Source organism: Hemiscyllium ocellatum, chromosome 23 (assembly GCF_020745735.1).
Source record: "Hemiscyllium ocellatum isolate sHemOce1 chromosome 23, sHemOce1.pat.X.cur, whole genome shotgun sequence".
NCBI classification, from domain to species: Eukaryota; Metazoa; Chordata; class Chondrichthyes; order Orectolobiformes; family Hemiscylliidae; genus Hemiscyllium; species Hemiscyllium ocellatum.
This window is the reverse complement of record NC_083423.1, coordinates 37,266,745-37,279,422: the sequence shown is the minus strand read 5'-3', so window position 1 is coordinate 37,279,422 and position 12,678 is coordinate 37,266,745. Positions and strand designations below refer to the sequence as shown.

Sequence of the window (12,678 nt, the reverse complement as noted above, 5' to 3'; positions counted from 1 at the left end):
TGTAGCTCCCTTTTAAACTTGCAATCTGGCACTGAATTTTGTTATCCTCTCATTTTTGCAAGCCCTGCTAGGAATGCAGCCACTCAATAGCATGCTTAATATTGACTGCACATTACAAGCATGCAGACTTTGTGTGCTGCCTGCATTGGAAGCAATGGGTGGGGAGTAATTCTGTATCCTAATCCCTGTGCCCTTTTACAGGCCCTCTCAGACTAGTATCTCTTGTGAGAGGAGATGTTGGGGCTAATTGAGGAGTGGATTAAAGTACCATGCAGGGTAAGGTTCCTATACAATGCTGGTACAGAAAAGGGAGGGGAAGATGTTCTTGAATTTGGTGGCATTGGGCTGGAAGGTGAAGTCAAGGAAAAATAAGAACAACCGAAAGAACTGTGGATTCTGTAAATCAGAAACAAAAACAGAAGTTGCTGGAAAAGCTCAGCATGTCTGGCAGCATCTGTGAAGAGAAATCAGAGTTAAAATTTTGGGTCCAGTGACCCTTCCTCAGAACATTTGAGTTCTGAAGATAAGGAGAAGCCTATTATAGTTCTGGGAGAGCAACAATAGGTGAGAGCATAATTCTTCTCACAATAAATAAAAACATTGTCTTGACTTTTCTAGTTACTTGCTAACTGCATCCCAACTGGATGTAGGTTTGCTCACTGAGCTGGAAGGTTAATTTTCATGTGTCTTGTCACTGTACTAGGTAACATCCTCAGTGAGCCTCCGGATGAAGCACTGGTGGTGTAACTCGCTTTCTATTTATGTGTTTGGGTTTCCTTGGGTTGGTGATGTCATTTCCTGTTCTTTTTCTCAGGGGGTGGTAAATGGATCCATGTCAATGTGCTTGTTGATAGAGTTCCAGTTGGAATGCCTCGCTTCTAGGAATTCTCGTGCGTGTCTCTGTTTGACTTGTCCAAGGATGGATGCGTTGTCCCAGTCGAAGTGGTGTCCTTCCTCACTCATATGTAAGGGTACTAGTGAGAGTGGGTCATGCCTTTTTGTGGCTAGTTGATGTTCATGTGTCCTGGTGCGAGATTTCTGCCTGTTTGTCCAAAGTAGTGTTTGGATATCAGGCCATAGTTTGCTTTTCTCCTCAGATATGACACATGTGGCAAAGGAAAAAATAGGAAAGTGTACTCAAAAAAGTGTTAATTTTGTTTCTTCATTTATGGGATATGGGTGTCACATGGCAAGGCCAGCATTTGGTGCCCATCTCAATTGTCCTTGAATTGCATGGCTTACTCAATCATTTCAGGGCAATAAAGAATCAACACATTGCCATGGATCTGGAGTTACTTGGACATTAGACCAGGTACAGACAACAGGTTTCCTTCCTGGAAGTACATCAGTGAAGCAGAACCGTCTTTATTAAAAATAAATGATGGTTTCATAGCCACCATTACTAGCTTAATAGTCGAGATTTATTCAGTAAATTCAAATTCCACCTATGGTGAGATTTTGAACCAATAACTCCAGAGTATCAACCTGGATCTTTGGATTATTAATTCAGTGATGTAACCACAATCTGACCATCTCCCCCACTTTCCCAATTAGATAGCATGATAAAGCTATAATGAAACATGAAAATTTCATTAATTTGTTTACTGTATATTCTAATTTTCCAACTATAGAATCCAAATGATTGTCATGGATTAAAACAAAATGTAATATGGACATTGTTGGCTAGGCCATCATTTATGTGTAGAGTAAAAAGTGAGGTCTGCAGATGCTGGAGATCAGAGCTGAAAATGTGTTGCTGGTTAAAGCGCAGCAGGTCAGGCAGCATCCAAGGAACAGGAAATTCGACGTTTTGGGCAAAAGCCCTTCATCAGTTTCCTGATGAAGGGCTTTTGCCCGAAACGTCGAATTTCCTGTTCCTTGGATGCTGCCTGACCTGCTGCGCTTTAACCAGCAACACATTTTCAGCTAGGCCATCATTTATTCCCTGTTCCTAACTGCCTTAAGAGATGGTGGTGAACTGCCTTTTTGAATCACTGCTGTCCATTTAGCGTATGTAGATCCATAGCTGTCAGGGAGGAAGCTCCAGGATCTTGACAAGGGACACGGAAAGAATGGCAATATATTTCCAAGGGAGGATGATCAGGGACCCAGAGGTGAACCTGCACATGATGATATTCTGATGTATCTGCTGCTGTAGCCCTTCTAGATGGTGGTAGTGTGTTTGCAAGGTGCTGTCTAAGGAGCCTTAGTGAATTTTTGCTGTGCATTATAAATGGTGCACTCTGATGTGTGGGTGGTGAAAGGGATGAATGTTTGTGGGCATGTTACCAACCAAGTAGGCAGTTTTACTAAGGATGGTGGCAAGTTTTTTTGAGTGGTGTTGGCACTGCACTCATCCTGACAAAGGGGAATATTCCATAGTGCTCTAGACTTTTGCTTTGTAGATGATGGCCTTACTTTGGGGAGTCAGGAAGTAAGTTACTCACTACTGGATTCCTAACTTCTGACCCATTTTTCATGATCCAGTGTTTGTATGGCTAGTCAAGTTCAAGTTCTGGTCAGTGATAATTCGCAGGATGGTGATAGTGAGGGATTTAGCAATGCTTACAGCATTGAATGTCAAAGAGTGATGGTTAGTTCATCTCATGTTGAAGACTGTCATTACCTGGCATGTTTTTAGGTTAAATTTATTTTGAGCCATACAAGTTTGTTATTTTTTTTTAACTTAACTAGTCCTTACATTTTTAACTACCCAACAACATTCTGGAGCTGCAGATAAATATGATATATAGTATTTGCTTTCAGATATCTCTTGATCGTCACTTCTCAGGTGCAAAAATATTAATTCAGAATTAATTGAAGGCAGCATAGCAAGTTAAGAATGCAGTTTAAAAAAATGCACTTGAGTTTTATACATAGAGACACAGAGTACAAAAGATACAAGTTTTTGATGTGCAAGTTTGGCATCAAATTGTGTATCATCACTAATTCTGAATGCTATATATTAGGAAGTATGTGAAATCGTTGGAGAGATTGATTAAAGATTTACAAAAATGGTTCCAGGGCTAAGTAACTTCATTTACATAAATAGATGCTTAAAAATGTGGCTTGCTCTTCTTCAAGAAGAGGAAGGTTGATGGGAGATTTGGTAGGGGTGTTCAAATCATGAAGAGTTGAGACAGAGTAGATAGGGAGAAACAGTTTCTATTGATGGGAGTAATTTTCACAACAAGCAGATGGAATCTGGTTTGCACTGCTTGTAACCATTGAAGAGCAGAACACTCATGGCTTTTAAAGGGGGCACTGAAAAAGGGTATGACTGAGATTCTCAAGCATTCTGACAATGGCCTGCTGTCCCTATGTCTACCAACAGAGTGTGCTGGAACATAGTGAAATGATGTGAGTGAAAGAGGTAATTATGAATTAAGGAAAATTATGTTCTATTGAGTTCTGTTAAGCTTCTGTTATATTATGACTTATGCACAAACATGCTTTTCTTTGTCAATCAATTATTTTCCTTATCTGTTCAGCTAATGTGGCGGAGTGACAGATTATTACATTTGATTTAGAAGGTGGTGGCTTTTAGAATGAAAATGAGTCATAGACTGCTGCTACTTATCCAACAGCTAACTTATTCAACATTATCAATAACTGGCTAGCAGTATACTTGCGTAAAAAATGCATGCATGACTTGTACAGGAAATGTATAATATCACAGATCTCTGAAAAATATTGATGGGCGCTAGTTCTCTCATTTAATCATTTATGTTGTGTGACAATTCAGAAACTTCCTTCCCCTTAATTATACATTTATTAATGATGTTCATTGAAGGGAACAAAGTAATTTATTGGAATTCGTTTTGGTAAATTTACAGTCTTTTGGTAAAGTTATAGGTATTTATGTGTGTTTTGTTGAAGAAGTAAAAAACAACTATTAGGAATTTCTTTGAATTTATTTGAATAAAAGATTTGAATTTTATGCTAGAATTCACTTCCAGCGACTATTTCCATGCTTATTTAAATAGTTCCAAAGCAAACATTAGAGCTCACATCAGCAAAGTTTCTTGTGGACAATACTGAACCATCCGAATCCAGAAAATCGAATAACTGTGAAATCTATGTTAAAAAAAGTCTGGTTTTTTTTTGTAACAAGGCAGAGTACATTTGCTTCCCAAGACATTGCTCCTCTTTCAAGACAAGTAACTAGAAGAAAGTGAGGACTGTAGATGCTGGAGTTCAGAGTCAAGCGTGTGATGCTGGAAAAGCACAGGAAGTCAGGCAGCTCCTCGGATGCTGCCTGACCTGCTATGCTTTTCCAACAGGACAAGTAACTAGTTTTATATAAAAAGATATGAAAATAATTCAGGTTAAATTTTAAATTTTGTATTAATGTTTTATAGTACTTAATTTCCATGTAAAAATAAGTATTAAGTGTTATAAGTATAAGTATTAAGAGTTTATAAAACTTTACTGCACAAATGTAACCCTTCATTGGAGCAAGCAAATCTAATCCCATTCCTTGGTTTGTCTCCACAGCTCTGTCAGAATTACTGCTTCAAACATTGCACATTTCCTTCCTAATGAAGATACACAAATTAATCCCTTTAGCAAAGTGATCCCTGTTCCCATTAACTGTGCCTGGAAATTTGTCCTCAGCACATTTTTAGTGCTAATTTTAAATGAAGAATTAACATCAGCAAGCGTGCAAGTAAATTGAGAACATAGTAAAGATTTCACCAGATCTAAAGTACAATAAAGGTAGAGAAAGCATTTGGTTCAAGGAAGATGCTGAGGGACCAGCATTGTTGTCACTGCGAGATTGCTTGTAATTTCAATATTTCCTTTCATTAGGGTCCATTTATTTAATTATTTGAATGATGATGAAGAAACATGTCACTTGAACCACTCCAAATCCACAACATTCTGTAATAGTCTAAGCAGCAGCAACACCAAATGAATATTCAATCAGCAACCCTATGATCAGCATTAATGTGACCACTATGTTTAATTTTCAATTGATCTGCTGAGGATAACAAAATTAAGGAATGCTGCCAGTAATGGTATGCGTTACTCCAGTTAGAATCCACTAGAAATTATGCACTATGCTATCAGAGTGCTTCATAAGTGTCCAGGAAATGTCAGGCCATTGATTTTACAAGCAACATAGCAAATAACATCTTTTTAAAGAATTTTTAATTAAATTCTTTTCAAGTTTCTTTTCTTTCTCAAAATTATACAAACTGCCTTTATTGTTTCATTCTCCAGGTTGTAAGCACACTAGTAGAGAGATTCGTTACTTATCATTGAGTTTCCATTTAGATTTATATTTTAGCAAAATCTCCTCCAACCAACTTGTTCCTTCAATGTTATCGGGTCAAAAGCCTGGAATTCCATCCTTAAAAAGTATTGTGGGCCTTCCTATATTATTTGACTAGTTTAGTGACTAGAGTTGGATTTTAGCGAACTTGGCTGAAAACGACATATAATTGTATTTTATTAAAAGAAAGTTTTGGCAGTTTCAGAATGTCATACCAATTTTAATACAATTTATTAGTAGCAATATGGAAAATACAAAGTCCCCAAACTAACGTTCAGCTATTTCAACTAACTATGTGTAACTAATAAACATAGAGCTGCGAGACAAAAAGACCAACTGGAGTGTTATTAAAGCAGAGAAGGAGGGTATTCAGCCCATCACATCCATGCCAAACCCCTGTTAAGTACCCCAGTCAGTCCTATTGCCCCAGACTAACCCTGAAAGATTTGCATTTATATTGTATTTTAAGACTATTGTACATCTCAAAAGCACTTTACTGAAATGTTATTTTAAAAAGGGAATGTGGTAATCAGTCTATAAACGGCAAACCCACAAAGACACGGATGTGATTATGATCAGGATTACAGACCAAACCAAAACCTCTAAAGATATTCAGAAGATGGCCTAACTTTTCTCATTTTAAACATAAATGTAAGGTGTTGTGTTCCAGATGCAATTTGATTGGTCAAACTACAGGATTTAAAGCAAAACACACTTTATTCATCCACTATAGTTAAAATACAATAAAACAAAGAAGGAATTGGAATAACTTAACTCTATTGGAAAACTAAACAGAATCATAAATGCAGTAATTATTGCTAATTAACAGTTCCAATATAGCAACATCCCATAAACACACGTCAATAGACAACTCTGAGAGAGAAAGAACTCTAGCTTTTAGCCGTAGCAAAGAGAGATGTGGCAGCTTTTTACAACCCCAGCAGCTTGTACCACTGAAAGCTAAAGCTAAAGGCCCTGGTTTTGTGGGAGTTGATATTTCTATTGTTCCAATTTTCAAAAAAATACCAAAACCTCACAAGCTGTTTATTTTACTGGACAGCTAGACAGCTCAGCATCTCTGTCTTAAAAGTTCTCTTTAAAAAAAATTACAGGACAAACTAATCTCTTAAAACCACATTATTGACACACCAGGTAGTTAGGAAATTTCCTGTTTCTAATAATGAATAGAAAAGTACTATGAAAATTGTATGAGGTGCTTAGCCATTTACAGAATTTAAAACAATGTTTTCCTATACAATAGCTGACAATTAAAGATCTACTTAAAAGAATCACAGCATATTGACTTTGAAATTAATGACTTGAAACGCCCCCCCCCCCCCATTTTGAAACCAAATTATTCTGTACCATTTGATTGCTAATGTGACAATCTGTCACCCGATTGTGAAAGAATTTTGGAGCTGGGCAATGTTTTTTGTAACTCACAGGTATCATTATAAGAAGAAAAAGAAAATGCCTTAGATAACTGTGCACTTTTTTTTCATGTTATCATTCAAAACAAATTTGATCACTGGAGGAGAGGGGAAGAAGGCATGGTTAATAGAGAAAGATTGTAAGTACAAAAACTTGTAGTCATATATCATAGTAAATATTAAAATAAAAATCCATAAGAAAATGGAATGCTGACAACTACTGAATACCAGCAAGTATAAAACCAAAATTAGCAATAGTTACCATACTTCGGGGAGTATACCACCATGTTACTTACCCATGCTTTGTAGATGGTGGACAGGCTTTGGGGACTGAGAAGATAGGTCACTTGCTATAGAGTTCATTGCCTCTGACCTGCTTTGTTGCCACAGTATTTATATGGCTAGTTAAATTCAGTTTCTGTTCAATGGTCATCTCAGGATGTTGACAGTGCAGAATCCAGCAAAGGTACTGCCACCAAACATTAAAGGATATTGAATAGATTTTCTCTTGTTGGAGGTGGTCATTGCCTGACACTTGTTATTACTTGACACAAGTATTTCTTGCCACTTATCAGTCCAAATCTGGATGTTGTCCAGGTCATGCTATGTTTATGTGTGAACTGCTTCAGTATGAGATATTGCAAATGGTGCTAAACATTGTGCACTCATCAGTGAACATTCCCATTTCTGACCTTAGAATGGAGAGCGTTATGAACCTATAATTTGAAGAATTGCAAGGGATTTGACTTTGAAAATTGATTTAGTTACTACTATTTGCCAATTATAAAATAAATTATTAGCCTTACTTATACAGTAACAATTTCAGTGAATGAAATTAAAATTTAGCCAATGTGAGAAGTTTCAGCGCAACATTGGTGATGGTTATTGCCAGTGCTCTCCATTCTAAAGGCTCATCATCTTTTAGACATATCATAAAGTTAATTTGAACGTTTTTGTCAAAATAATGAACCAATCAAAGCATACATTTTATAAAAAAAACAAAAGATTGCAGATGCTGTAAATCAAAAACAAAAGCAGAAGTTTCTTGAAAAGCTTAGCAGATCTGGCAGCATCTGAGGTCGGGTCACTGGACCTGAAACTTTAACTTTGATTTTTCTTGATAATTGCTGCCAGACCTGCTGAGCTTTCCCAGCAACTGCTGTTTTAGAAAACATGCACTTTGTTGCTTTACACAAATGTATAGGAGGCTGTCAATGAACTTAAGTAAACAGTTCTTCCAAAGTGCACTCTTCTTTCACTAGCTCAATTTCTAAGGGCAGCCAACATGATAATGGATGTAGAATCAGAAATACTGGACAGAATTGTCAAAGTGTCAATACATCCAAGGGTCATATTGTTTTCTCACAATTCTGCTTTCGTCACTTGTGGCAGCAATATCTTACTGATTCACCTTCCTACAATCATTATAACTGCTTGTTAGAAGAGACCTATATATAGAGTCAAGATAATCCCCAATGTTGAATCCCATTTGTGCTGCTTCAGCTGATCTCTTCCAGGATGTGTGCAGGGGCTTTGCAACTAATATAATATTCCTGGCCGAGGAGACGAAAAAAAGATTTTAAACAGTTGCTCTTGATCAGTCTTTAAAGGAGTCTACTGGAAACACACATGCTAACATTGGTTGAGGACAGGATTGGGTTCAGCTATGACAGACACCCTTGTTAAAAATAAATCTTCTGATGTTAACTGCCTGGGCTCACAACTGAAGGAAGGCCACGGGGTGATGCCTTTGACTACGTTACCATAAACTTCAGGGAAGTAAATTGGCCAGTGGTGCATAACCTTGAATTTATATTCTCTAGATTTACATGTGCACTTAATCATTGTATTAGTTTTTGGAACAGGTTCCCTGCACTGTACTGGCATTTTCAGTGCTTTAGTGATTCCACTTAGAATTTTATGCTGATTCATAGTATACATTTTATTTTGTAATCATATTTGTCATCTTGGTTTAAATGCATTACAGATTCAACATTAAAGTCCATTATGATTCACATTTTCAGTTGCGATACCTCTCTAGATTTCTATACATATAACATATTTATGAAAGAATATTTTTAATCTTAGGAATAGTCCTAGGCCAGAAAACCAGAATGTACCATTGGTCATGAGTGTTCATCAAAAATATGGTAATTGATCATTGCCATTTCTCTCCTATAACTTAACTAACTAATGTTTCAATTGCACATAGAGTGCTCTTGATCCCTCAGTGAGATGTGATTGTGAAATTCTACTGTTATCAAAACAAAAGAAAATGGGTCTTGTTTTATAGCTTACATGTAGTGTCTGTCTGATTTATGATAAATGTATTCACAAAGAGTATTGAAAGTTTTGTTACATGTTTTTAGTTTTAATTTTCTTTTGTAAATACTAAAATAGAATTGGCAACATTTTTATCAAAGTCTTTACTATTCTGAATCTTTAACAGTCTCTAGTTTCCCTCATCTTATTGACATCCTCTGAAGAATGCATTGAGACACTCATCATTGCTTCCAATTCTCTTTTGTCTACAAATCTAACTGCCCCATTTTTCTCTCAACAAACCAAAGTTGTTGGCAATATAAAGGCAGGCCAGTAAGCAAGAGTTTGCAAGGGGATATAAATAGGTTAAGTGAGTAAACAAAAAATTGGCAGTTTGTATATAATGTGGGAAAATATGAATTTGTTCATTTTGGCAAGAGGAATGGAAAAGCACGATATCATTTAAATGGAGATAGACTGCATTGCGCTTTGGTATAGAGGGAATTGGATGTCCTTGTACACGAATCACAAAACATTAGCGTATAGGTAGAGCAATGATTTAGGAAGCCAAATTAAATATTCACCTTAACTGCAAGAGAGGGGAAGTGTTTTTGTAAAATAGAGGACATTGATGAAAACATATGTAGAATACTATGTATATAATAGTTTGATCTCATTTAAGGCGAGGGATATTTGCATTGGAGGCAGCTCAGAGAAGATTTATTAATTTCATTCCTGGGATGAAGGGTTTTCTTATGAGGATAAGTTGAGCAGTTGGATCTTTACTCCTGGATATTTAGAAGATTAAGAGGTCATCTTATTGAAACAAAATGACTCTGAAATGAGCTTTGCAGAGTAAAGTTTGAGAACATGTGTCACCTCATGGAGCAGTCTAGAATTAGGAGGCACAATTTAAAAGGTGTCTCCCATTTCATACTAAGATGCTGAGAAATGTATTCTCTCAAAGTTTTACTAATCTCTAGATTCTCTACAGTGGAAAGTAGTGGAGAGTTGGCGATTGAATATATTGAACGCTGGACTCGACAAATTTCATCTACAATCAAATGTTATGGGAATAGTGGTAGGCAGGAAAGTGGAGTTAAGGCCACAATCAATTCAATGCTAATGTTACTGAATGGAACCAAAATATCCCATTCCTGCTCCTAGTTCTTATTCCTTATATTTTCCTCTCCACATGGACTAATTGAGCTGCTGTAATTTTCCATCATTTTTTGCTTTTATTAAATAACTTCACAGGGACTACATTTATTTAGTTCCTCTAGAACTTTAAAAACAACCCTAACACTTTTAACCTTCAGTTTACCAGTGAGAACATGCCCAATTTAGTTTTTTTTTCTTATAAGATAATCCTCCAATCCCTCAAATCATTGATTGCTTTTCTTTGTAACTTTTAAATAGCTGCAAGACAGGTTTGCACTGTGACATCAGAACTTCCACGGTATTACAAGTATGGTTGAATTAATGACGGGTGGGGTTACCTCACTGTTGTCCTTTTAATGATTCCCAATTCCAGCGTTGCTTTCTTCTCTCATCATGCGTCGTTGCAGCAAATTTAAATATTTGGGTGTTCCAATATTTTTAATGCATATTATGTATTTAAAATATTAACCACTTCCGGCATTTGTATCTCCATGAAGCCTTTGAAATTTGGATGCCAGTACAATTGCTAAAAAAAATTCCATACAGAAACGATAAGGCAAATAAAATTGCAAAGGCAAAAATAACTGAAAAATCGCATCCTGAAAAGATGTCAACGATTTGGTCATTTCGTCAGAGTTGAAAAGCTGCTGAGGACAAAGTGAAGGGAAGTGGAAAGAGGGAACGATCTGAATATGACAAGTGTCACAATGTGAGGATGGTGCATGAGTGATAAACGTGGCACGGTTAGGGCAGCAGCTCTCATGTCAGGAGTGGCTCCAGCCAGCAGCAGCTGAACTTTGATCGACATCTGCCATCGGCCTGCCCACGTATACGAAAATCCTCCTGTGCCTGATCCTGTTGTCAACCACCTTCACGAACTCATGTCATCCTCATTTTCAGAGGGTGTTAAGTGAAAAAAAAAGCTCCAGCACAAAATCTGGCCGCCATTCAATTTGGGGCGGTTGAGGGGTGATTCTTTCGAAGCGAAGAGACGCAGCTCCGGGGCTTCATTCATCCTTTCCGAGCGTGCGAATGGGAAGACGCGGATTGGTGGATCCGCGCGGTTTCGGAACGGGAGCCGTGGGCGATGGTGGCGGGGTGGGGGGAATCCGGATCCGTATAATCCAGTTCCGGGTTTTACATTGGACGGTGGGGTCAGTGGCGCTGCCGTGGAGCTCGCGGCCGTTGATTGTTGTGGATAAACACGCGCTCGGAGCGAGCCCGGCGGGAGACTCGGGCTGTCCGTTTGTCCGCCACTCCGTCCAGCTGGCGGGGGAGGGGGAGCCACCAGCAGCGATTTGAAGATCTCGGGGCATTAGTGGCTGAAGCGGCGGGGGAAGGGTGTCGGGCTTGGCGCTCGGCAGGTGTTCATGAAAGTTAGCTGTGATTTGCCTGTCAGAGCCGGGTGAGTGCGGCGCCGATCGTCCTTTGTTCATCTTTGCGCCCGGGAGAAGGGATTTGGGATGCCCGTGGCCGCCCGCATCGGGCCTGCCTTGACGGTTGACGCTGTCATGGCCGGTGCCAGTCCCCCTACTCCACATCCTCCGGGCTCGGGCCCTGAGTTGCATGTCTGTCTGTGTGTCAGTAATGGTAAAGTATTTGATCCAGGTTCCCTTTTACCTTTCTGACATTAACATCAATGTCAACGTGTGGGTGTGTGTTTGCTGTCAGCGGGCCTGGTCCATAAGGCCCAACGCGACCCCCTTGGCAACTGAAAGCAGGTCTTGTGTTGGATATTAACCTGGATCTTTAACCGCTCACCCCCACCCTCCTCTCGTTCGTTACATATGGTCAGAGGATGCTGGTGCCACGATCCTCTCAAATGCAACGCAAAAGGAATTCCCATGGATAATTTTCTTTCAAAAGATGAAATACAAATTTAAGCAATTGTTGACATTGAATTGATCGTGTCTTCCGAATGGATTAAATGTTGGCTCAGTGTGTTGCTAAATTTTGTTCATGAAATTTGCGCCTTCGGATTTATTTACTGTGGTTAAAGCAGCGATGTTTAAAGTCTAAACGTAATTTAAAACAAAACACAGCGATTAGGAATGCATGTAGGTGTTTAGGCCACGGCTCTAACAGTCCCACCATACAGAGCTTGGGAAAGGGAACAGTGCATATTTGTTAGAACAAAATCAAGAACGAATGACTGTCATTATCAGAGACTTGAAATACTAGAGCTCTTTCACATGGTAGTAAGACAGGAATTTAAAAACGGTCGGAATTCGTTAGTGGTTTTCAAGATTAGTGAAAGGGCTGAGAATAATTAGCAAAAATTGTTTTCGGAGGTTGGCAAATTGTTTGCCAGAAAGCGTAGCCTCAAAAATGTTATTGGAAGATGGAAGGGAAGCAGATTTATATTTCACGCTGAGGCCTTTTGGAATGGTGTTACAAGTGTCTACTAAGGAAGAGTGTAGAAAAATAATTGCAAATATATTTTCAATAGAAGGTTATAAAAGAGAAGAGCAAGGAAATGAGCTCTAGTTGATGAGCTTGGTTAAGCAAATGGCCTTCTCAGCTTTAATTTCAATGTTCCCAAATGGT

At 38.3% G+C, this 12,678-nt stretch overlaps 1 protein-coding gene across 2 annotated transcripts in view; it reads left to right on the top strand.

Moving 5' to 3' along the window:
- Nucleotides 1-11,277: 11,277 nt before the first annotated feature.
- The window catches only part of gramd4a (GRAM domain containing 4a), a 136,164-nt gene continuing 134,763 nt past the window's right edge, over nucleotides 11,278-12,678 (top strand). For both annotated transcript variants that reach the window (XM_060843182.1, XM_060843183.1), the window contains exon 1: nucleotides 11,278-11,536. In XM_060843182.1, coding sequence (XP_060699165.1) covers nucleotides 11,502-11,536 — 35 coding nt within the window. In that variant the 5' untranslated portion in view covers nucleotides 11,278-11,501. The remainder of the gene's footprint in view (nucleotides 11,537-12,678) is intronic.